This window comes from Leptodactylus fuscus, chromosome 2, assembly GCF_031893055.1.
Source record: "Leptodactylus fuscus isolate aLepFus1 chromosome 2, aLepFus1.hap2, whole genome shotgun sequence".
Lineage (NCBI taxonomy): Eukaryota > Metazoa > Chordata > Amphibia > Anura > Leptodactylidae > Leptodactylus > Leptodactylus fuscus.
In genome coordinates this window covers 8,829,340-8,855,969 of record NC_134266.1, presented here as the reverse complement: position 1 = coordinate 8,855,969, position 26,630 = coordinate 8,829,340, and the positions used below count along the sequence as shown (strand labels likewise).

General features: G+C 46.5%; 1 protein-coding gene across 9 annotated transcripts in view; it reads left to right on the top strand.

Moving 5' to 3' along the window:
* The first annotated feature begins 1,774 nt into the window (after positions 1-1,774).
* The window catches only part of STXBP5L (syntaxin binding protein 5L), a 160,761-nt gene continuing 135,905 nt past the window's right edge, over positions 1,775-26,630 (top strand). For 5 of the 9 annotated variants that reach the window (XM_075263347.1, XM_075263344.1, XM_075263346.1 and 2 more), the window contains exons 1-3: positions 1,776-2,042; positions 2,264-3,077; positions 25,262-25,359. In XM_075263347.1, the coding sequence (XP_075119448.1) occupies positions 2,895-3,077; positions 25,262-25,359 (281 nt within the window). In that variant the 5' untranslated portion in view covers positions 1,776-2,042; positions 2,264-2,894. Of the gene's footprint in view, positions 3,078-25,261; positions 25,360-26,630 lie in introns of all 9 variants that reach the window. The other 4 variants (XM_075263342.1, XM_075263343.1, XM_075263338.1 and 1 more) reach the window with 2 other exon arrangements.

The window sequence follows — 26,630 nt, the reverse complement described above, 5'->3', positions numbered from 1 at the left end:
TCTAGAACCAGCCGTGTTATATGGAGCTCCTGGGCCCCAATGTAAAATCTATGCGGGGGCCCCCAACTACATGTCATTAATAGTACTGGTCTCCTCACATTGAGAAGTGACACCTTATGGGCCCCCCTACAGCTCCGGGGCCTGTCCCTATAGCCTAGACCCCTCACATTCCACCCCACATAAACCTGGAGCCGGCCATGGCAGATGTCATCGATAACCTGGCATAATATACGTGTTATCTGAGATGACTTACAAGTCGCCTGTGAGAGACCTCCTGACAGAAAACTCCCCTACACTGCCCTAGTCTGGTGAATGGAGCCCTGCAGACACACTGGGCACACAATCTGACTCCGAACATGATGTGATATTCGGCTTCATCACCACACACTTCTCCCCTCACACGGCTCAATAAATATCCTTATATATCAGTCTGGCCACACCCCTCATGCAATACTCGAGCGCTCGTTCCTCATTGGCTGTCTGAGTATTCAATCATTATCCAGCGGGCCAATCATTGGCTGTCAGGCGGTAGGCGTTGTCCCCCTTGAAAAGTACCGCCTTCCTTTGCTGCAGCTGACGGAACGCAGTATGGGCGTGGTTATCGTGCAGTACCCGGAGTATGTATCTGTTGATTGGCCAGTGACTAGGGGGCGGTGAATCACTGCTGAGAAATGAGCTACATGATTGGATAAAAGAGCACAGGGGGTAGGGCATAGTGAGTCACATGTGGGGGCGTGTCCTAGGTGGCGTGAGGTGGAGCTAACGTCAGCGGGTTGTGAATTATTTATGGCCCTGAGGCGGCCCGCCTCTTTCCCGCCCTCCAGTTCCCGCCCATTCCCCTCAGCACCACGGACAGCAGCAGCGCTGTGACAGCCGAGGCTACGGACCGGGCTCCAGCGGCGGCCGCACCTGCTTAGCTCCAGTCCACCCAGCCGGAGAGAGCTAGCGAGGAGGAGGAGGCTGCTGCTGCCTGCGGAGCGCTTCCACCGCCGCGTCCCTGCTGACAGCTCCATCCCTCATCCCTGTCATTCTGCAGCCGAGGCTACCTTGTAAATCACCGCAGTGCTCGGCGGCTCGGCCGGCTCTGGTGGGGAGGAGGCAGGTGCGGAACCTGTGGAGGAGCCGGAGCCTCGTCCTGTCTGCAGGAGCCGGGGAGGAGACGCAGGGCTCTGGGCAGGAGTGGATGCCGGACCCCTGTGGAGGAGGCGAGAGCGACTAGATCGAGTCCAGGGGATCTTACCAGGCTGAGAGATCTGCTAGACTGAGGGATCTAGTATAGACAGAGAAATCTGATCTGCTACACGGTAGATTGGAGGATCTAGTATAGACTGAGGGATCTGTTCTGCTGTACAGTATAGTGAGGGATCTAGTAAAGACTGAGGGATCTGTTCTGCTGTACAGTATAGTGAGGGATCTAGTATAGACTGAGGGATCTGGTATACTATGAGAGATCTGCTCTGTCACAGCAGATTGGAGAGTTTACTATAGACAGATCTGCTCTATTAGATGGTAAGTGGTGGATCTAACGCAGACTGAGAGATCTGGTCTGTTACTTCTAGGGGATCCAAGGGATCTAGGATAAACTGAGATCTGATCTGTGGTAGATTGGAAGATCTAGTGTAGACAGAGACCTGGTCTGTTATACAGTATATTGAGGGTCTAGTATAAGCTGAGAGATCTGGTCTGTTATACAGTATATTGGGGATCTAGTATAAGCTAAGAGATCTGATCTGTTATACAGTATATTGGGGATCTAGTATAGGCTGAGAGATCTGGTCTGTTATACAGTATATTGGGGATCTAGTATAGGCTGAGAGATCTGGCCTGTTACTAGTAGATAAGGGAATCTGTTACAAGGTCTAGGGGATTTCTTGTAGTATATACTGAGAGATCTGGTATGTTGTAAGAAATATTCAGAGATCAGGAGGACTGAGAATCTGGTCTGTTATTATTACCATAGTACATTGTGGATCTGATTCATTTTAGAGTAGGGATCTGCTTTGTTACAGGAGTCGTTGCAGTGATCTAGTGTAGATTGGGCAGTCTGGTTTATTATAGAGCAAGTTGATCTGGGCTTTATATAAAGCTTGTAGTGTTTGGTTTGCTTTAGGGATCGCCATTACATACAGAACAATTGTGAGAGATCTGGTTGTCCCAAGTGGAGAATCTGGCAAGAAGTTGAGGGAATCGGTTATATATAAAGATATTGAGGGATCTGGTTGTCTGCAGAGGAGATTGGGAAATCTGGTTGTCTGTAGGGCAGATCTGGTGGTGATATTGATCGAGGCTGGGTACAGGTGGAGTAGACTGTGTGGTCTGGTCTGTGTTCAGGTCACGTGTAGGCCGCAGGATCCTGACAGGAAGCCTCAGCCCAGATCAGAGATGCAGAGGAGCTGATAGAAGGGCTGAGGACATATAAGGGGATTTTCTAGTCCCGACGCCGGATCTATCTCTGTAGGGACTGACAGGATCAAACAGTAGGGAGTAGCGGGCCGATCCTGCTGCAGGACATGTTTTGCAGCTGGTGGACGGGGGGGAGATCACAACATGAATTAGCTGTATTAGGGATTGCTCAATGGACTTTATCCGGAACCCCCAATAGAGAGGAGTGTCCCTAGTACTGAGCGGGGCGCTCCGGGATGCTGTTCTGATAGGTCTCCCCTTTGTTTGGACGTTGCAGCAGAGGATTTATCATCCGGATCTTCTCCATTACTGGACAGGTTATTTGCGTTTTCTTCTATCTCCCCGGACTCTTCTCCATCATGTCCTGGTACAATTACACCTAGTTGTCCGTCAGCCTCGCTCCTTGTGCCTTCCCACAGAATCTGGACCTAACTCCATTTATTTGGGGGATGAACATTGGGGCTCCCCTGACCTCATAGAGGTGTCCGAGGATGAAGACTATCCGGAAAGTTTTGGACGGCTTAACTGCTTCAACCCCGGTTGGGGCAGGAGTCGGTGGTGGAACAGGTGGCAGCTGTTCAGTTTATCCATCCGGGCAGCCAGGAGCTGTGGTGTCGCCCCGAGAATCGGAAATCCAGGAGAGCCTTACCTCCGAACAGTTCCAAGTGTGCAAGGTAATCTAACCCGCTCCATGTATGACAGAGTCCTCCACATTGCAGAGCCGAGGGGGCCACAGGTGGAGCAGGTTGTGTAGAGCAGACCTCCTAGTACGAGGCCGAGGTTATTGTCAGGACAGATCTTCAGCCTAATGTAGATGATAATTTTTGGCCAGAGATGGTTGTAGATAATTCATCCTTCTTGGAGGCTGATGGCTTGTCAGTGCAGGGGGTCGATGTGGAGGAGGAAAAAACCATATTGGATGTATTTCTATGTTTATTATTAGTTTATTCTCATCCCCCCCCCCCCATGAGAGCTGACATTGGGCTCTGAGCTGCTGACGCTCACCTCCATCCCTGTACTTTGTAGTATTGCTCAGGTCACCAGCAGCCCCAGGGTGACCAGTGCGGGTCATGGACTGGGGCAGGATAAGACATTGCTATCACACACCTGACTGATAAAGTCATCGCGCCGGGTTACCTGCTGATATTGTGCCCTGGATAGCTGCAGATTTTTGATGTCAGTCTTTGGTCCAGCAGAATCAGAGGAGAATGGCAATGTGGCTGTAAAACTGTACTGTCAGATGTGCCTACTGCTCCAGTGTCAGTGTCCATACTCTTACAGTGTCAGCCCAAACTGTTACAGAGTCAGCCAGTGCTTCTACCGGGTCAGTCGAAACTATTATAGTGTCAACCAGTGCTGCTCCATTGTCAGCCCAGACTGTTACAGTGTCAGCCAGTGCTGCTACAGTGTCAGCTAAAACGGTTACAGTGTCAGCCAGTGCTGCTACAGTGTCAGCCGAAACTGTTACAGTGTCAACCAGTGCTGCTCCACTGTCAGGTCTTACTGTTACAGTGTCAACCAGTGCTGCTACAGTGTCATCCTAAACTGTTACAGTTTGAGACAGTGCTTCTCCAGTGTGAGCCGGTACTGTTACATTGTCAGGCCATACTGTTACAGTGTCAGACTGTACTGTTTCATAGTGTCATAACAGAGTGCAATGGTATCATCCTGTACAATTACATTGTCTGTCTGTACTGTTACATTGCTCCCTTGCATTATTACATTGTCCGTCTGTACTGTTACATTGTCCCCTGTAATGTTATGTTGTCCCTGTACTGTTACATTGTCCCCTGTAATGTTATGTTGTCCCTGTACTGTTACATTGTCCCCTGTAATGTTACGTTGTCCCCTGTACTGTTACATTGTCCGCCTGTACTGTTACATTGTTCGCCTGTACTGTTACATTGTCCCCTGTAATGTTACGTTGTCCCCGTACTGTTACATTGTCCGCCTCTACTGTTACATTGTTCGCCTGTACTGTTACATTGTCCCCTGTAATGTTACGTTGTCCCCTGTACTGTTACATTGTCCGCCTGTACTGTTACATTGTCCCCTGTAATGTTACGTTGTCCCCGTACTGTTCCATTGTCCCCTGTAATGTTACGTTGTCCCCGTACTGTTACATTGTCCCCTGTAATGTTACGTTGTCCCCTGTACTGTTACATTGTCCGCTTGTACTGTCACATTGTCCCTTTGCATTGTTACATTGCACCAGCCAGTATTCTTGTGGTGTCAGACCTGCTGGCCCGTACTACTTCGGTGTCAGATGGTTCTGATTCAGTCTCATACAATACATATCCAGTGACGGACATCTTCTGTCCCCTCGCCTTTTGCTGATTACACAACTCCTCATTGACATATTTGATCTGATTTTGTTCGCACCTTGTGCATTGTTTATTGGCACCTTGCAGGGTGTTACATTCAACTCTACTTGCAATGTTTTGACTATCGTTCAAAATTAATAAAGATTCCGTTTGTTACAAAAACAAACACACAATACCGATCCATTGTCAGACAGTACTGATCCAGTGTCAGCTAGTACTGATCCAGTGTCAGCCAGTACTGATCCATTGTCAGCAAGTACCGATCCAGTGTCAGCCAGTACTGATCCAGTGTCAGCCAGTACTGATCCAGTGTCAGCCAGTACTGATCCAGTGTCAGCTAGTACTGATCCATTGTCAGCCAGTACTGATCCATTGTCAGCCAGTACTGATCCAGTGTCAGCCAGTACTGATCCAGTGTCAGCTAGTAATGATCCAGTGTCAGCCAGTACTGATCCAGTGTCAGCCAGTACTGATCCATTGTCAGCCAGTACTGATCCAGTGTCAGCTAGTACTGATTTAGTGTCAGCTAGTACTGATCCAGTGTCAGCTAGTACTGATTCAGTGTCAACCAGTACTGATCCATTGTCAGCTAGTACTGATCCAGTGTCAACCAGTACTGATCCAGTGTCAGCCAGTACTAATCCAGTGTCAGCCAGTACTGATCCAGTGTCAACCAGTACTGATCCAGTGTCAGCCAGTACTGATCCAGTGTCAGCCAGTACTGATCCAGTGTCAGCTAGTACTGATCCATTGTCAGCCAGTACTGATCCATTGTCAGCCAGTACTGATCCAGTGTCAGCCAGTACTGATCCAGTGTCAGCTAGTACTGATCCAGTGTCAGCCAGTACTGATCCAGTGTCAACCAGTACTGATCCAGTGTCAGCCAGTACTGATCCAGTGTCAGCCAGTACTGATCCAGTGTCAGCTAGTACTGATCCATTGTCAGCCAGTACTGATCCATTGTCAGCCAGTACTGATCCAGTGTCAGCCAGTACTGATCCAGTGTCAGCTAGTACTGATCCATTGTCAGCCAGTACTGATCCAGTGTCAGCTAGTACTGATCCAGTGTCAGCTAGTACTGATTTAGTGTCAGCTAGTACTGATCCAGTGTCAGCTAGTACTGATCCAGTGTCAGCTAGTACTGATTCAGTGTCAACCAGTACTGATCCATTGTCAGCTAGTACTAATCCAGTGTCAACCAGTACTGATCCAGTGTCAGCCAGTACTGATCCAGTGTCAGCCAGTACTGATCCAGTGTCAACCAGTACTGATCCAGTGTCAGCCAGTACTGATCCAGTGTCAGCCAGTACTGATCCAGTGTCAGCCAGTACTGGTCCATTGTCAGCTAGTACTGATCCAGTGTCAACCAGTACTGATCCAGTGTCAGCCAGTACTGATCCAGTGTCAGCCAGTACTGATCCAGTGTCAGCCAGTACTGGTCCATTGTCAGCTAGTACTGATCCAGTGTCAACCAGTACTGATCCAGTGTCAGCCACTACTGATCCAGTGTCAGCCAGTACTGATCCAGTGTCAGCTAGTACTGATCCAGTGTCAACCAGTACTGATCTAGTGTCAGCTAGTACTGATCCAGTGTCAGCTAGTACTGATCCAGTGTCAGCCAGTACTGATCCAGTGTCAGCCAGTACTGATCCAGTGTCAGCTAGTACTGATCCAGTGTCAGCCAGTACTGATCCAGTGTCAGCTAGTACTGATCCAGTGTCAGCCAGTACTGATCCAGTGTCAACTAGTACTGATCCAGTGTCAGCCAGTACTGATCCAGTGTCAACCAGTACTGATTCAGTGTCAACCAGTACTGATTCAGTGTCAACCAGTACTGATCCAGTGTCAGCTAGTACTGCTCCAGTGTCAGCTAGTACTGCTCCAGTGTCAGCCAGTACTGATCCATTGTCAGCTAGTACTGATCCAGTGTCAGCCAGTACTGATCCAGTGTCAACCAGTACTGATCCATTGTCAGCCAGTACTGATCCATTGTCAGCCAGTACTGATCCAGTGTCAGCCAGTACTGATCCAGTGTCAGCTAGTAATGATCCAGTGTCAGCCAGTACTGATCCAGTGTCAGCCAGTACTGATCCATTGTCAGCCAGTACTGATCCAGTGTCAGCTAGTACTGATTTAGTGTCAGCTAGTACTGATCCAGTGTCAGCTAGTACTGATTCAGTGTCAACCAGTACTGATCCATTGTCAGCTAGTACTGATCCAGTGTCAACCAGTACTGATCCAGTGTCAGCCAGTACTAATCCAGTGTCAGCCAGTACTGATCCAGTGTCAACCAGTACTGATCCAGTGTCAGCCAGTACTGATCCAGTGTCAGCTAGTACTGATCCAGTGTCAGCCAGTACTGATCCAGTGTCAGCTAGTACTGCTCCAGTGTCAGCTAGTACTGCTCCAGTGTCAGCCAGTACTGATCCATTGTCAGCTAGTACTGATTCAGTGTCAGATAGTACTGCCTCTGTGTCAACCATCCTGTACCGTTTCTCAGTGTCAGACTGTACTGTTACGGTGTCCACCTGTTTTGCTTCCAACTACTTCGGTGTCATCCTGTACCTTTTTCCTGGTGTCAGCCTGTAATATTTGCCCGTTTCAGACTGTAATGTTTTCCATTGTCAGGTTGTACTGTTACAGTGTCCACCTGTTACTTTTTACTACTTCTGTGTCAGCCCATACTGCTCCATTGTCATCCTATATCATTACAGTGCCAATCTGTGCAATCTGTGAAGTGTCAGCCATTATTGCTGAACCTGTATAATGTGAACCTGTCTGAATCTGCTCTTCTCCAGTGTCAGTCCATACTGCCCCAGTATAAGCTTGTGATGTGACATGGTCAGTGCCCCCTCCTCCAATGTCAGTCCATGGTTAGTGCCCCCTCCTCCAGTGTCAGTCCATGGTTAGTGCCCCCCCCCCTCCAGTGTCAGTCCATGGTTAGTGCCCCCTCCTCCAGTGTCAGTCCATGGTTAGTGCCCCCTCCTCCAGTGTCAGTCCATGATCAGTGCCCCCTCCTCCAGTGTCAGTCCATGGTTAGTGCCCCCTCCTCCAGTGTCAGTCCATGGTTAGTGCCCCCTCCTCCAGTGTCAGTCCATGGTTAGTGCCCCCTCCTCCAGTGTCAGTCCATGGTTAGTGCCCCCTCCTCCAGTGTCAGTCCATGGTTAGTGCCCCCTCCTCCAGTGTCAGTCCATGGTTAGTGCCCCCTCCTCCAGTGTCAGTCCATGGTTAGTGCCCCCTCATCCAGTGTCAGTCCATACTGTTCCAGTAATGCCGGGTGTCTGATATGGTGTCTGCCTGTGCAGTTACGGTGTAGGGGGATGTTCATTCAGTGATATGGAGCTGAAGATGTATCCGGGCTTTTTGGCGTATTCATTTTCTGCAGCTGCGGCATTTTCTGCTGTGTAATCGCCTGTAAAGCGCAGAACAGGCAGCAAGTGGCTGTGGGTGAAATAGGCTGTAAAACACACTGAAAGAAACTCCAAATAGCCAGCACAGTCAGACCGAGCGGATGTGATGGATATTGGTCAGCCGGGCGATGACATCAATGGGAGACGGCGCTCCTAAGGCTCTGAGACAGGTCCCCAGCTGAAGCTCCAGGCGTCAGTGAAGTCAGTGCGAGGCTCTTTGTGCATGAAGCGTCCATTCTACTGTACCTACTGTTATTTCTCATGTGAACATGCCCTAAGTGTTTCGAAAGGCCGGTGCCTTCCCCTTTAATAAGCCTGGGGCTGTGTAAGCAGCTGCTGCAGACAGGGCCCCGGCTGAGCAAACAGCACAAGTTTTATATTTGTTCTTGCTGTATTATAAAGTGTAACCCCGGGAGGGCGGAGGCTGCCATGTCTAATATGAAATCTGACGTCTGTACCTGTAATAGCGCCCTGTATTATAGCTCTGTTATAATGGGGGTCTCATCATCTTCACAATCACTGACATCCTGCTCATACAGCTGACAAATGGTTAAAGGCTTGTGCAAGACTTTTAATTTCTGACCTGTGCTAAGGATAGATCATAAAGATCAGATTTTTAGGGGCTGACCCTTGCAGGGATCAGCTCTTCGGGGGTTCTTCACTGCACAAAGCTGTAAGTACTTGGTGCCATGCCCCATATACCCCCATATACCCCATACTGCAGCTCAGCTCCCACTGCAGTCTACAGGGTATTCCAACACTATGATATCAATGACCAAGCCTTAGACTGGTAAAGTCTGACCCTGGATCCCGCCTATCAACTGTTTGATGAGCTTGTGGTGCTTGGGTGGGCTCCACTTCTACGTCATGTCCATTGGACAAATGAATGGGCTGAGCTGCAATACCAAGTACAGCCACTATACAATGTACGGCGCTGTGTTATGCACTTGGCCAAATACTGCAGCCCCTATATTCAGCTGATTTGTGGGGGGTTTAGAGTATTGGCGTCCCAGTGATCTGATATTGATGACCTATCCTAAGGTCCTAGTCCTGGTGAACCCCTTAAATGTCATGTCAATCTTCTGTAAGCTGCGTACAGCTCCTGCCTGCAGTGATACATTGTAACAACTCCTCAGCTGTGACCAGGAGTCTCTTAGGTTATTATGATGTCATAGATAGAATTATTGAGTGTGATGGATTCAACCTCCAGAGGATGCAGCACAAGCCACCACATGACACTAAATGTTCCAAAAATCTAAATCTGCCTCAAGCTTGTCCGCTGTACTGTATACTGACCAGGATATAACTACGGGGGGAAGGGGGGCGCTCCGGGTAACTTATTCTTAATACGGTACATAGAGATCTGTCTCATAACCTCAGACCTCACAAATCAGGGATTGCAGGAGTTCTGTATCTGTAGTGAATGCTTCATCATGGCGGAAAGACCCGATATATACAGCGGCCTATACCTCATACATGACACACCTAGACCTGATATACTGTATACAGCGGCCTATACCTCACACATGACACATCTAGACCCCATATATACAGCGGCCTATACCTCATACATGACACACCTAGACCTGATATACTGTATACAGCGGCCTATACCTCACACATGACACATCTAGACCCCATATATACAGCGGCCTATGCCTCATACATGACACACCTAGACCCGATCTATACAGCGGCCTATGCCTCACACATGATACACCTAGACCCCATATATACAGCGGCCTATGCCTCATACATGACACACCTAGACCCCATATATACAGCGGCCTATGCCTCACACATGGCACACCTAGACCCCATATATACAGCGGCCTATGCCTCATACATGGCACACCTAGACCCCATATATACAGCGGCCTATGCCTCACACATGGCACACCTAGACCCGATCTATATAGCGGCCTATGCCTCATACATGACACACCTAGACCTGATATACTGTATACAGCGGCCTATACCTCACACATGACACATCTAGACCCCATATATACAGCGGCCTATGCCTCACACATGACACACCTAGACCCCATATATACAGCGGCCTGTGCCTCACACATGACACACCTAGACCCCATATATACAGCGGCCTACGCCTCACACATGACACACCTAGACCCCATATATACAGCGGCCTACGCCTCACACATGACACACCTAGACCCCATATATACAGCGGCCTACGCCTCACACATGACACACCTAGACCCCATATATACAGCGGCCTACGCCTCACACATGACACACCTAGACCCCATATATACAGCGGCCTACGCCTCACACATGACACACCTAGACCCCATATATACAGCGGCCTACGCCTCACACATGACACACCTAGACCCCATATATACAGCGGCCTACGCCTCACACATGACACACCTAGACCCCATATATACAGCGGCCTACGCCTCACACATGACACACCTAGACCCCATATATACAGCGGCCTACGCCTCACACATGACACACCTAGACCCCATATATACAGCGGCCTACGCCTCACACATGACACACCTAGACCCCATATATACAGCGGCCTACGCCTCACACATGACACACCTAGACCCCATATATACAGCGGCCTACGCCTCACACATGACACACCTAGACCCCATATATACAGCGGCCTACGCCTCACACATGACACACCTAGACCCCATATATACAGCGGCCTACGCCTCACACATGACACACCTAGACCCCATATATACAGCGGCCTACGCCTCACACATGACACACCTAGACCCCATATATACAGCGGCCTACGCCTCACACATGACACACCTAGACCCCATACATACAGCGGCCTACGCCTCACACATGACACACCTAGACCCCATACATACAGCGGCCTACGCCTCACACATGACACACCTAGACCCCATACATACAGCGGCCTACGCCTCACACATGACACACCTAGACCCCATACATACAGCGGCCTACGCCTCACACATGACACACCTAGACCCCATACATACAGCGGCCTACGCCTCACACATGACACACCTAGACCCCATACATACAGCGGCCTACGCCTCACACATGACACACCTAGACCCCATACATACAGCGGCCTACGCCTCACACATGACACACCTAGACCCCATACATACAGCGGCCTACGCCTCACACATGACACACCTAGACCCCATACATACAGCGGCCTACGCCTCACACATGACACACCTAGACCCCATACATACAGCGGCCTACGCCTCACACATGACACACCTAGACCCCATACATACAGCGGCCTACGCCTCACACATGACACACCTAGACCCCATACATACAGCGGCCTACGCCTCACACATGACACACCTAGACCCCATACATACAGCGGCCTACGCCTCACACATGACACACCTAGACCCCATACATACAGCGGCCTACGCCTCACACATGACACACCTAGACCCCATACATACAGCGGCCTACGCCTCACACATGACACACCTAGACCCCATACATACAGCGGCCTACGCCTCACACATGACACACCTAGACCCCATACATACAGCGGCCTACGCCTCACACATGACACACCTAGACCCCATACATACAGCGGCCTACGCCTCACACATGACACACCTAGACCCCATACATACAGCGGCCTACGCCTCACACATGACACACCTAGACCCCATACATACAGCGGCCTACGCCTCACACATGACACACCTAGACCCCATACATACAGCGGCCTACGCCTCACACATGACACACCTAGACCCCATACATACAGCGGCCTACGCCTCACACATGACACACCTAGACCCCATATATACAGCGGCCTACGCCTCACACATGACACACCTAGACCCCATATATACAGCGGCCTACGCCTCACACATGACACACCTAGACCCCATATATACAGCGGCCTACGCCTCACACATGACACACCTAGACCCCATATATACAGCGGCCTACGCCTCACACATGACACACCTAGACCCCATATATACAGCGGCCTACGCCTCACACATGACACACCTAGACCCCATATATACAGCGGCCTACGCCTCACACATGACACACCTAGACCCCATATATACAGCGGCCTACGCCTCACACATGACACACCTAGACCTGATATATACAGCGGCCTATGCCTCACACATGACACACCTAGACCCCATATATACAGCGGCCTATACCTCATACATGACACACCTAGACCTGATATCTTCCAGTATCTTCTCTTGACCTCATACTGACCAGCCCCAAATATTAGTTGCTTAGAATGTTCTAGTCTCTCGGTGTCTTCTCTCTGTTTCTTTCTCTTTTCTTAATGATATTGCTGAGGTCATTGTGGGAATACAGCTGCCTTGTTCATCTCTCCAGAGACGTCTGTTCTTTATATCTCACAGGGTGTTCCTTCGATCACTACTGCTGAATTAGTAATTGGAGGTAGCGTCAGCCCACAAGATAGGCTGTGCACCCCCCTCATGAAATGAAACCTCTTCATTCTCAAAAATCAGTTTGCAGTAAACATGGAGGAGGAGGATGGAGCTGCAGCTTCCTTCTATGAGAATAATCGCTGTGAGAGGGGAGAAAGAGCAGAAGTGGGGAGATGTCTAAATGGTAGAAAGCACCATGAGATGTTTGGGCAGCTGGATACTATATGACACCTGGTCGTGCCTGCGCTATCAGAAAGCTTGTGCATCCTCTTGTTATCCTGATGCACTACTGAGAGTCTACCCATGGCACACGGAGGACTGTCATATATATACATGTTTTCGAAGAGTAACAGTGCTGACAGGTCATACAGCAGGTCTCAGCGGGGTGTTCCCAGTATGTAGTGGTTACTGTACCAAAAGTGTTCAAAGGATGGACACCCGATGAAGGCTGACAGGTAATGAGCACCACAGCGTCCATGCTGACCCCTGACTATGATATAAGGGTAGTACACACAGGACATCACAGCTTGTGTATATGGAGTAGTCACTGACCGGTCACAGCGTCCATGCTGACCCCTGACTATGATATAAGGGTCAGTACACACAGGACATCACAGCTTGTGTATATGGGGTAGTCACTGACTGGTCACAGCCTCCATGCTGACCCCTGACTATGATATAAGGTTCAATATATACAGGACATCACAGCTTGTGTATATGGAGTAGTCACTGACCGGTCAGAGCGTCCATGCTGAACTTTGGCAGCATCAGTGTATAAGGGAACTTAAGCTTTATGTATATGTCTAAACTCCCTCCCAGATCCGCTGGTCTCCTCATGAAAGGGATGACAGGCCTTGCTGTAATTCTTGGTACCATTCACACTGTGCCAGTATTCTCTCATGTTTCGTGCAGTGTGTCATTAGCCCTGGATTTGGGTCCCAGTGACTTTGCCACTTCTCCTACCTTGGTACACCTGGAGCCAATAATGCTGTGATATTAGTGATATTATGTGGTGTCAGGTGCCCTCTTGCCCCTTCTGTCAGCACCTCGCATCCTCTTATACAAAGTGATTGTCCATTTATAGCAGTAAAGAGGCTAATGGTAACCCCTATGGTCTAGCACTAATAATAACAACCTCAGTGGTCTGGGGCAGTAAAGGGGCTAATGTTAACGCCTATGGTCTAGCACTAATAATAACAACCTCAGTGGTCTGGGGCAGTAACGTGGCTGATGATAACACCCTGGTGGTCTGTGACTGTAAAGGGGTTAATGATAATACCCCTGTCGGGCTTGGGAAGTAAAGGGGCTAATAATAATACCCATGTTGGGCTAGGGCAGTAAAGGGGTTAATGATATGACCCCCTATTGGGATTAAAGGAGTTTTTTGATGACTTATTACTTATCACATTAATGGTGATCATTTTTGTGCCTCCTTCTGGGAATGACCATTTTCTGGATTGTCTTTGCAAACCTTACTAAGCAGTATACACTGGTGCGGAGTTCCCTTACACTCCCCGCCTCCATGTCATGTACATGTATGTAACGTGAATGCAGGCGTGTGGTCACTGTAACCTCTTCAGTACTGGAGGATTTTCCTCTGTTACTGACCAGCAGAGCAGCTTAGTACATACAGGTTATTGACTTTAGGTTTCTTTTTGCCTTCATTGCTTACCAAGCACAGCGCCATCCACTTAGTAGTGGTTATACCTGGTATTACAGCTCAGAACCATTCAATTGCAGTAGGCATAGCTGCCCACCGGAAATACCTGGTAAATATTAGAGGGGAGGCTGTAAATTCTGGAAGGTCACCAATCCATTGATTGATGAGGCGGGAGTCGGAGCTGAAGCAGTCTGATATTGAGGCCTTGTCAGTCTTGTAATTTCTAATAGTAATAGAATTCCTTTACCTTTCAGTTCACTTGTGGCGTTCTTGGTTGTCTTTTTATTTGTATGATTTATCAAGTACCCGACATCTTGTCATCCTTGTAACGTGTGTGGCGTGCATCCAAAAAGCGGGGACTGCTGCGACATATTGATGCATACGGCAGCTGCTACACTATATTAATATGCCCCCTATAAAGTGGGGTGTGGGGGCTTTAGATTTGTATCTCACATTTACAGTCCTGTTTTCTGCCATTACTGGATCGCTTCTCTTAGGCGCCGTTGTATTTTTCGGTGTATGTTATAACGCTCCATTTTGGCACTGCAGTCCATTAGTAGCATAAAAATTGGGGGAAAATATAGAATTGCTGAAGGGGAAAATGACAAACAATCATGTGTATGGGAGCCTGTCAGTTCTAGAGAATTGTTCTCTACACCACGTTCCAAATTATTATGCCAATTAGATGGAAGTGTCATAAAGATGTCATTTGTTGTTTTTTCATTAAACTCATGCCTGGTTTTGTGTATTGGGGCTCTTTGGATCAATCTCAATCACCTGTGATCATTAGTTTGCCAGGTGAGCCCAATTAAAGGAAACTACCTAAGAAGGACGTTCCGCATTATTAGGCAGCCACAAATTTAATCAGTATTGGAAAGAAAAAGCATCTCTCTGCGGCCGAAAAGACTCAAATAGTACAACGCCTGTGACAAGGGATGAAAACATTAGATATGTCATGACAACCTAAGTGTCATCATCGTACTGTGAAGAGATTTGTGGCTGATCCAGAGCACAGATGGGTTTGTGCAGATAAAGGCAGAGTGAGGAAGGTTTCTGCCAGACAGATTCATCAGATTAAGAGAGTGGCTGCAGAAACAGTTGCCGTGGGCCCAGATATACATGATGTTTACTGCTGAGTGCCGGGCAACCCTGGATGGTCCATATGGATGGAGTAGTGGATGGTTGGTGGATGACTGCCATGTCCCAACAAGGTTGTCCCGTCAGTAAGGAGGAGGCGGAGTCATGTTAGGGTTGAAATCATGGGGAGAGCTGGTGAGCCCCTTTAGGGTTCCTGAAGGTGTGAAGATGGCCTCTGCACAATATATAGAGTCTCTGACTGACAACTTTCTTCCATGATACATAAAGAAGAACCTTCTGTAGCAAAATCATCTTCATGTAGGAGAATGAACCATCTCATGCAGCAAAGAAGACCTCGGAGTCATTGACTGATATGGGCATGAAAGGAGAAAAACTCCAGGTGTGACGGCCATCCTGCCCTGACCTCAACCCTATGGAGAACCTTTGGAGTAGCCACAAGAAAAAGATCTGAGGGTGGGAGGCAGGAGACATCAGAAGAGCAGCTCTAGAGGCCATTCTGACAACCTGCAAAGAAAATCAAGCAGAAATTATCCAATAAGTTCTCACAAGACTCCTCTGTTATCCGGTGACATCACAGAAGACTCCTCTGTTATCTGGTGACATCACAGAAGACTTCTCTGTTATCCGGTGACATCACAGAAGGCTCCTCTGTTATCTGATGACATCACAGAAGGCTCCTCTGTTATCCGGTGACATCACAGAAGGCTCCTCTGTTATCCGGTGACATCACAGAAGACTCCTCTGTTATCTGATGACATCACAGAAGGCTCCTCTGTTATCCGGTGACATCACAGAAGGCTCCTCTGTTATCCGGTGACATCACAGAAGGCTCCTCTGTTATCTGGTGACATCACAGAAGGCTCCTCTGTTATCTGGTGACATCACATAAGACTTCTCTGTTATCCGGTGACATCACAGAAGGCTCCTCTGTTATCTAGTGACATCACAAAAGACTTCTCTGTTATCCGGTGACATCACAGAAGGCTCCTCTGTTATCCGGTGACATCACAGAAGACTCCTCTGTTATCCGGTGACATCACAGAAGACTCCTCTGTTATCTGATGACATCACAGAAGGCTCCTATGTTATCCAGTGACATCACAGAAGGCTCCTCTGTTATCCGGTGACATCACAGAAGGCTCCTCTGTTATCCGGTGACATCACAGAAGACTCCTCTGTTATCCGGTGACATCACAGAAGACTCCTCTGTTATCTGATGACATCACAGAAGGCTCCTATGTTATCCAGTGACATCACAGAAGGCTCCTCTGTTATCTGGTGACATCACAGAAGGCTCCTGTGTTATCCGGTGACATCACACAAGGCTCATGTAGGTAGACAGGTCTGTTAATGCTGCAGATTCTACAAATCACCATTTTTAGTTTTTTACAACCTATAAAATGTTTATAATTTTTGTTGTGCAGAATAATTTAGAACAGGGAAAAAAATGTCATTGGGAGGTTTGTGCAATAAATGTGATGTATCCTGTAAGGGGGGAAGATCTGACCATGAGACTGACGGGCTTTTAGGAAAATCTGAGAAAATATCATTTGTATAATAATTTGGACTGCGGTGCAGATAAGCTACTGACAAGAGGCATCTGGAGGGTACAGAAGTGTCTGGCTTCCTATATAAGGGGTTCTCTCACGCTCTGTAAGCAGCTCATAGGAGCAGAGGTCACCCTGATGTTTGAGGGTCACTTGGAGGGGGCAATAACTAGTGAGTTGGACAACCTGCTATCAGCTAGGATAGGTACGCTTATACTAAAATGTCAGGTTGGTTCAGCAAATCAGCCTACCTTTGTGAGCTCCTGGTGAGTGGGAGCATGGGGTCCTGCGCTTGAGAGAGTTGTCCTTACTGCGACCTGCTATGAATCCTTTGCATGAGCCGCTGATTCTATTCTTTGCTGGTCACTTGCACTGGGTGGAGCCTACAGGTGGCGGCTCCGCAAGGGCTGGACTGAGAAGTGTTGCATTGACCACAGTGGAAAAGAAGAGTAGAACTGGCCTCATGCGTGCCATATTGCCTCCACCCCTTCCCAGGGACCCGTGGATGGAGACCCCTGAATTGCACATATAGTGTATGAGTGATTTTGTTCTTAGTTCTTACAGAATATTTGGTTCAGGACCCTCATCTGTTCATCAGAGCAGATATAAAGATCTTGGAGGACCCGACATGTCCACACATTTCATGGACAGTCCATTGGTTCCTGAGGGAACTGTGTAATGCTTTGTTTCACCTGTTGGGGCTCTGCAGGGAAATTGATCACAGTTTTGTGGTTTGGAGAGGGCAGGCTTTCGCAGTTACCCCATGTCACCGTACCGCCATTCCCTGCTTTATTAAATAAATCTATAAAAGCAGAAACCCTTGTAGATCTCTCATGACTGCGCCCCTAAATCAGTGTCTGGAGCCGGTCTGTGGCATTTAGGACGAGGTGTGCAGCGTCTTTACGCTCATGAATATATATAAGCCATTAGTCAGGCAGCGCGGCTTTATCCTGTGCTGCTCCCTCCACCAGATCTGCTGAAAGCCCGTTCCCAGCGCCGGCTATTTTTAGTCCGGTAATGCTGTAAATTTACGACGGGGCTTCTGACCATCAGTCTGAGGCGTCTCCTGAGCTGGAATTTAACATGTTGTGGTTCCATTTACAACAGAGGATCCTTTATGTAAGAGGATCACATCCCAGGGGCAATGTCCTGCAATGTCCTGCCTCGTCTTCACACCATGGTCCTAGTAGGTCCTGCTGCCACATTCTGTTTATGCTTTTTAGGAGGGACCTGTCATGTCGCAGGCGCCAACTTGTACCCAGGTGGAGTGCCATGTGGCCGCCATCTTATCGCTTCCGAGTTATGGTGTGTGATAGATTAGATAAGCAAATACAGTCCTATGAAAAAGTTTGGGCACCCCTATTAATCTTAATCATTTTTAGTTCTAAATATTTTGGTATTTGCAACAGCCATTTCAGTTTGATATATCTAATAACTGATGGACACAGTAATATTTCAGGATTGAAATGAGGTTTATTGTACTAACAGAAAATGCGCAATATGCATTAAACCAAAATTTGACCGGTGCAAAAGTATGGGCACCTCAACAGAAAAGTGACATTAATATTTAGTAGATCCTCCTTTTGCAAAGATAACAGCCTCTAGTCGCTTCCTGTAGCTTTTAATCAGTTCCTGGATCCTGGATAAAGGTATTTTGGACAAACAATTCAAGTTCAGTTAAGTTAGATGGTCGCCGAGCATGGACAGCCCGCTTCAAATCATCCCACAGATGTTCAATGATATTCAGGTCTGGGGACTGGGATGGCCATTCCAGAACATTGTAATTGTTCCTCTGCATGAATGCCTGAGGATTTGGAGCGGTGTTTTGGATCATTGTCTTGCTGAAATATCCATCCCCGGCGTAACTTCAACTTCGTCACTGATTCTTGAACATTATTCTCAAGAATCTGCTGATACTGAGTGGAATCCATGCGACCCTCAACTTTAACAAGATTCCCAATGCCGGCATTGGCCACACAGCCCCAAAGCATGATGGAACCTCCACCAAATTTTACAGTGGGTAGCATGTGTTTTTCTTGGAATGCTGTTTCTTTTTGGACGCCATGCATAACGCCTTTTTTTATAACCAAACAACTCAATTTTTGTTTCCAAAATGAAGCTGCCTTGTCCAAATGTGCTTTTTCATACCTCAGGCAACTCTATTTGTGGCGTACGTGCAGAAACGGCTTCTTTCTCATCACTCTCCCATACAGCTTCTATTTGTGCAAAGTGCGCTGTATAGTTGACCGATGCACAGTGACACCATCTGCAGCAAGATGATGCTGCAGCTCTTTGGAGGTGGTCTGTGGATTGTCCTTGACTGTTCTCACCATTCTTCTTCTCTGCCTTTCTGATATTTTTCTTGGCCTGCCACTTCTGGGCTTAACAAGAACTGTCCCTGTGGTCTTCCATTTCCTTACTATGTTCCTCACAGTGGAAACTGACAGGTTAAATCTCTGAGACAACTTTTTGTATCCTTCCCCTGAACAACTATGTTGAACAATCTTTGTTTTCAGATCATTTGAGAGTTGTTTTGAGTAGCCCATGATGCCACTCTTCAGAGGAGATTCAAATAGTAGAACAACTTGCAATTGGCCACCTTAAATACCTTTTCTCATGATTGGATACACCTGGCTATGAAGTTCAAAGCTCACTGAGGTTACAAAACCAATTTTGTGCTTCAGTAAGTCAGTAAAAAGTAGTTAGGAGTATTCAAATCAATAAAATGATAAGGGTGCCCATACTTTTGCACCGGTCAAATTTTGGTTTAATGCATATTGCGCATTTTCTGTTAGTACAATAAACCTCATTTCAATCCTGAAATATTACTGTGTCCATCAGTTATTAGATATATCAAACTGAAATGGCTGTTGCAAACACCAAAATATTTAGAACAAAAAATGATTAAGATTAATAGGGGTGCCCAAACTTTTTCATAGGACTGTATATGGGATAGCACTATGTGGCCCTCAGTCATAGCAAGTGTTGCCCCGTATGGGCCTAATAGTTCATATTTTAATAGTCTGGACATTTTCAGATGCAGCAATACCAAATTGACATTGTTTTTTATGTCTTAATACATATTTAAAATAAAATATACCAGAAATTGTGGCGCCATATTGTGATAACGTAATGTGTATTTCTGTGTATGGATCTGTGTAAGGTGCCTTTTTCGGGAGGGGCAAGACATGGGTTTTATGGATTCCATTTAGGGGTTTGAGTGACTTTTAGGCTGAGGTTCCAACTGTGTTTTTATTGCAAATTTTGCAGTGATTTTTTTGAGTCACTTCCAGGAGTGAATTTAGTAGAAGAGAGAAGTATAACAAGTCTAAGAAGCATAGAACGTATGAGAAGTCTAAGACGTATACAAAGTTTAAGAAGTATAGAATGTATAAGAAGTCTAAGAAGTGTAAAAAGAAGAATAGAAAGTATAAGAATATAAGAAGTCTAGGAAGTATAAGAAGTGTAAATATATAAGTAGAAGTCTTAGAAGTATAGAAAGTATAAGAAGTATAAGAAATATGATAAGTCTAAGAAGAATAAAAAGAAGAATAGGAAGTACAAGAAATATAGAAAGTATAAGAAGTGTAAATATGTAAGAAGTAGAAGTGTTAGAAGTATAGAAAGTATAAGAAGTATAAGAAATATGATAAGTCTAAGAAGAGTAAATGGTTCCTTTATAAGTTTCATTCTTTTCAAGCCATTCTTGACTTTAGCTAAAAAAAACAAAAAACAACAAAACAAAATTTGCAACAAAAATCTCTGCGTTCCCACAACATGGGGCAAAGACTCGGCAATTTGTTTTACAGTGTCCATGTAAATGTGTTTCAGCCCTGCAGGCCTTGCTGCTTGGTCTGGACTCTGGGTCCTCCGCCATTGCTTGTAACGAGGGCTGACACAGTGGCGCCTCCTTCAGACACAACAAGACTGCTCCTCATACTTGGTGCTGTCTAATAGAACATCTGAAGGGGCAACTCTAGTCAGGACACCAGAAAGGGGGTCCCAGAGGTCAGTCAGATACTAGTGGTGAGTCCTAGTGGCGCCCCCTATCAGGAACCACCTGCTGCTACATCCCTGCCCCCTCGGGGGTGCAAACCTTCTGCATGACATTGTAGCTTGTAAGGCGGTTGTGCTCCGAAGATCAAGATTTTCAGACTTGAAGATAATGATGAATGTCAAGTGTCTTCACCTCTTAACCGCGTGTATTCTGTATGAGCGCCGCGAGGCCCTTATTGAAGAATAGTAATCAGAATCATTGTGATAAATCAATAAGGAATTAATTCAGCGGCACATAAATCACGCCGGAGCGTTCTGCGCCTCGTACACTTTTCAATTTTTCAGTTATTTAAATGCAAATCATTCCCTTTAAGTGGCAGGAGATGGATTATTAATGTCTGGATGTATGGGTGGTCATGGCGGCCCCACTCACCGCCTCGCTATCGTCTCATCCTCACCACACTGACACGGATTCCCAGTTGTAGAAAAAGCTGAAATAATTTAGACAGATAATTAGATTTTCTTATAAAATGTCTGTTCAGATCCGTCCTGACACCGGAGACTGAGGAAAGTGCGTGCCAAAAACCTCAGACGGGAGTCAGTGTTATGACATAGGACCAGATTGTAGCATTGTCTCTTAGGGTAAGTTCACACTGTCATTGGAGCAGTGGACATTAACATCAATAGAGTGATGGATAAAGATGGAGACCCCCGGCCCCCTTCCACTCCGTCTGGTGTCTGTTCCCATTCACTCTATTGTACAAAACATGACGGAAGTTTTATAACAGGATTACTTTTCTGACGGAAGAAAATTTGTGTATACAGAAGAAAGCTTCAGTCATGTTCTATATATTAATGCTGAACGAACTGGTACAATGGATGAGAACAACGGACTCTAATAATTGTCGACCTCTTAGCTCAAGTGATTGTCTTTATGGCATAAATCACTGTGTACATACATTACATCACTTATCCTGTACTGATCCTTGGTTACATCCTGTATTATACTTCAGAGCTGCGCTCACTATTCTGCTGGTGCAGTCACTGTGTACATACATTACATTACTTATCCTGTATTATACCCCAGAGCTGCACTCACTATTCTGCTGGTGCAGTCACTGTGTACATACATTACATTACTTATCCTGTATTATACTCCAGAGCTGCGCTCACTATTCTGCTGGTACAGTCACTGTGTACATACATTACATTACTTATCCTGTATTATACTCCAGAGCTGCACTCACTATTCTGATGGTACAATCACTGTGTACATACATTACATTACTTATCCTGTACTATACTCCAGAGCTGCGCTCACTATTCTGCTGGTACAGTCACTGTGTACATACATTACATTACTTATCCTGTATTATACTCCACAGCTGCGCTCACTATTCTGATGGTGCAGTCACTGTGTACATACATTACATTACTTATCCTGTATTATACTCCAGAGCTTCGCTCACTATTCTGCTGGTGCAGTCACTGTGTACATACATTACATTACTTATTCTGTATTATACTCCAGAGCTGCGCTCACTATTCTGCTGGTACAGTCACTGTGTACATACATTACATTACTTATCCTGTATTATACTCCAGAGCTTCGCTCACTATTCTGCTGGTGCAGTCACTGTGTACATACATTACATTATTTATCCTGTATTATACTCCAGAGCTGCACTCACTATTCTGCTGGTGCAGTCACTGTGTACATACATTACATTACATATCCTGTATTATACTCCAGAGCAGCGCTCACTATTCTGCTGGTACAGTCACTGTGTACATACATTACATTACTTATCCTGTATTATACTCCAGAGCTCTGCTCACTATTCTGCTGGTGCAGTCACTGTGTACATACATTACATTACTTATCGTGTATTATACTCCAGAGCTGTGCTCACTATTCTGCTGGTACAGTCACTGTGTACATACATTACATTACTTATCCTGTATTATACTCCAGAGCTGCACTCACTATTCTGCTGGTGCAGTCACTGTGTACATACATTACATTACTTATCCTGTATTATACTCCAGAGCTGCGCTCACTATTCTGCTGGTACAGTCACTGTGTACATACATTACTTATCCTGTATTAGACTCCAGAGCTGCGCTCACTATTCTGCTGGTACAGTCACTGTGTACATACATTACATTACTTATCCTGTATTATACTCCAGAGCTGCGCTCACTATTCTGCTGCTGCAGTCACTGTGTACATACATTACATTACTTATCCTGTATTATACTCCAGAGCTGCGCTCACTATTCTGCTGGTACAGTCACTGTGTACATACATTACATTACTTATCCTGTATTATACTCCAGAGCTGCGCTCACTATTCTGCTGGTGCAGTCACGGTGTACATACATTACATTACTTTTCCTGTATTATACTCCAGAGCTCTGCTCACTATTCTGCTGGTGCAGTCACTGTGTACATACATTACATTACTTATCCTGTATTATACTCCAGAGCTGTGCTCACTATTCTGCTGGTACAGTCACTGTGTACATACATTACATTACTTATCCTGTATTATACTCCAGAGCTGCGCTCACTATTCTGCTGGTGCAGTCACTGTGTACATACATTACATTACTTATCCTGTATTATACTCCAGAGCTGCGCTCACTATTCTGCTGGTACAGTCACTGTGTACATACATTACTTATCCTGTATTAGACTCCAGAGCTGCGCTCACTATTCTGCTGGTACAGTCACTGTGTACATACATTACATTACTTATCCTGTATTATACTCCAGAGCTGCGCTCACTATTCTGCTGCTGCAGTCACTGTGTACATACATTACATTACTTATCCTGTATTATACTCCAGAGCTGCGCTCACTATTCTGCTGGTACAGTCACTGTGTACATACATTACATTACTTATCCTGTATTATACTCCAGAGCTGCGCTCACTATTCTGCTGCTGCAGTCACTGTGTACGTACATTACATTACTTATCCTGTATTATACTCCAGAGCTGCGCTCACTATTCTGCTGGTACAGTCACTGTGTACATACATTACTTATCCTGTATTAGACTCCAGAGCTGCGCTCACTATTCTGCTGGTACAGTCACTGTGTACATACATTACATTACTTATCCTGTATTATACTCCAGAGCTGCGCTCACTATTCTGCTGGTACAGTCACTGTGTACATACATTACATTACTTATCCTGTATTATACTCCAGAGCTGCACTCACTATTCTGCTGGTGCAGTCACTGTGTACATACATTACATTACTTATCCTGTATTATACTCCAGAGCTGCGCTCACTATTCTGCTGGTACAGTCACTGTGTTCATACATTACATTACTTATCCTGTATTATACTCCAGAGCTGCGCTCACTATAGTGATCATGCTCCCTTTGGTTCCATATAATCCCCCCTCCCCCCACAATGTGCATCCCCAGTTGCTGTAATACTACATCTCCCATCATGTGACTCCCCCCCCCCCATCCCCCCCTGCTCACTTGTTCAGTGCTCCACGTCTTTCATTCTTCACACCTTGCACTTGGCTGTCACTCTCTGTTACCTTTGTCTCTGTGGTCGGTGTGTCCTATGTTCTCTGTATGGCCCCTGCGGCTCTCCGTACAGTGTGTAGCTGTATCTGGCTGTCCTCTCAGTATTATCATCTCTGTATTGTGGCAATGTTGGGGGTTATCTCTGTGTCAGTGGTGGGTGATGGTAATGGGTATGGTGTATATGGTAGTGGGGAGGGGTGTCTCACTTGTCATACCTTCTGTCATTATTACTGGTGTCCATATATGCATACATACATATATACTGTGTCCACTGAACATGTGATACTGTACTTGGTCCTCCAGAGCACGAGGTGCCTCAGTTCTTGCTAATACTCCATATCTTTCAATGGTTTGCAGCCACTCAGTAGAGGAAGGCAGGAGGGAGGTTGGGAGTAGTAATTGGGGATGGTTGTGCGCTTAGTGGCTTTGGTGAGCTTGACCAACCCCCCAGCTCTCCTGAGGGCCGATGTAGTGGAAAGGCGACTGTAACGTGGAAGATGACACAAAAATGGCTGCAAAGACCAGGCTGTGGGGTCATAAAACCTGCCTGTGGCTCATAGGAAGGATCCTAGTGATGAGGTCTGGATGGTGATGGCAGAGCCACCAATGCCTCGCACACTCCACTGCATCACCAATGGATCGCTCTTGAGGAAGTTCATGAATCTAATTTGTTTGGATCGTACAATACTTTCTGTCTCCGTATATTACATGGCGTTGTGATGTATAAAAAGCAGGCCAGTGATTGGCTGGAGCAGTCACATGACATTACATGTATAATAATATATTCTGATGATGTACATGTTATTAACCCCCCCCGGTGTCATCTGCCTCTCTGTTTTACAGACTGTTCGACATGGTTTCCCCTATCAACCCACTGCATTAGCATTTGACCCGGTGCAGAAGATTCTGGCGATCGGTACACGGGGTGGCAGTGTGCGCATGTATCCTTTTACTTGATGCGTCTGTCTAAGGTAAAGAGGATCGTAATACACATTGATATGACCAAGGGCCGGTTTTAGACAAAATGGGGCCCTGGACAAAGTTGTGCCCCACTTGCACATACAACATAGTCACATTCTGTTAATGCAATGTGCCGCAGGCCTATCACTGGTACTTTCAGGGGTGTTCTTAATGTCTCCTAAGTGGTTGTTGGTAAATTTGTAAGTTTTTTTTTTGCCTAGGCAAACTAGTTGCTTTAAAGATCAGGTGCAGAAGCAGACCGCTATACCAGGACTAATACTGTCACATCACCCACTGACCGCTATACCAGGACTAAATACTGTCACATCACCCACTGACCTCTATACCAGGACTAAATACTGTCACATCACCCACTGACCGCTATACCAGGACTAAATACTGTCACATCACCCACTGACCGCTATACCAGGACTAAATACTGTCACATCACCCACTGACCGCTATACCAGGACTAAATACTGTCACATCACCCACTGACCGCTATACCAAGACTAAATACTGTCACATCACCCACTGACCGCTATACCAGGACTAATACTGTCACATCACCCACTGACCGCTATACCAGGACTAATACTGTCACATCACCCACTGACCGCTATACCAGGACTAATACTGTCACATCACCCACTGACCGCTATACCAGGACTAAATACTGTCACATCACCCACTGACCGCTATACCAGGACTAATACTGTCACATCACACACTGACCGCTATACCAGGACTAATACTGTCACATCACCCACTGACCGCTATACCAGGACTAAATACTGTCACATCACACACTGACCGCTATACCAGGACTAAATACTGTCACATCACCCACTGACCGCTATACCAGGACTAAATACTGTCACATCACCCACTGACCGCTATACCAGGACTAAATACTGTCACATCACACACTGACCGCTATACCAGGACTAATACTGTCACATCACACACTGACCGCTATACCAGGACTAATACTGTCACATCACACACTGACCGCTATACCAGGACTAAATACTGTCACATCACCCACTGACCTCTATACCAGGACTAATACTGTCACATCACACACTGACCGCTATACCAGGACTAATACTGTCACATCACACACTGACCGCTATACCAGGACTAATACTGTCACATCACACACTGACCGCTATACCAGGACTAAATACTGTCACATCACCCGCTGACCACTATACCAGGACTAATACTGTCACATCACCCACTGACCGCT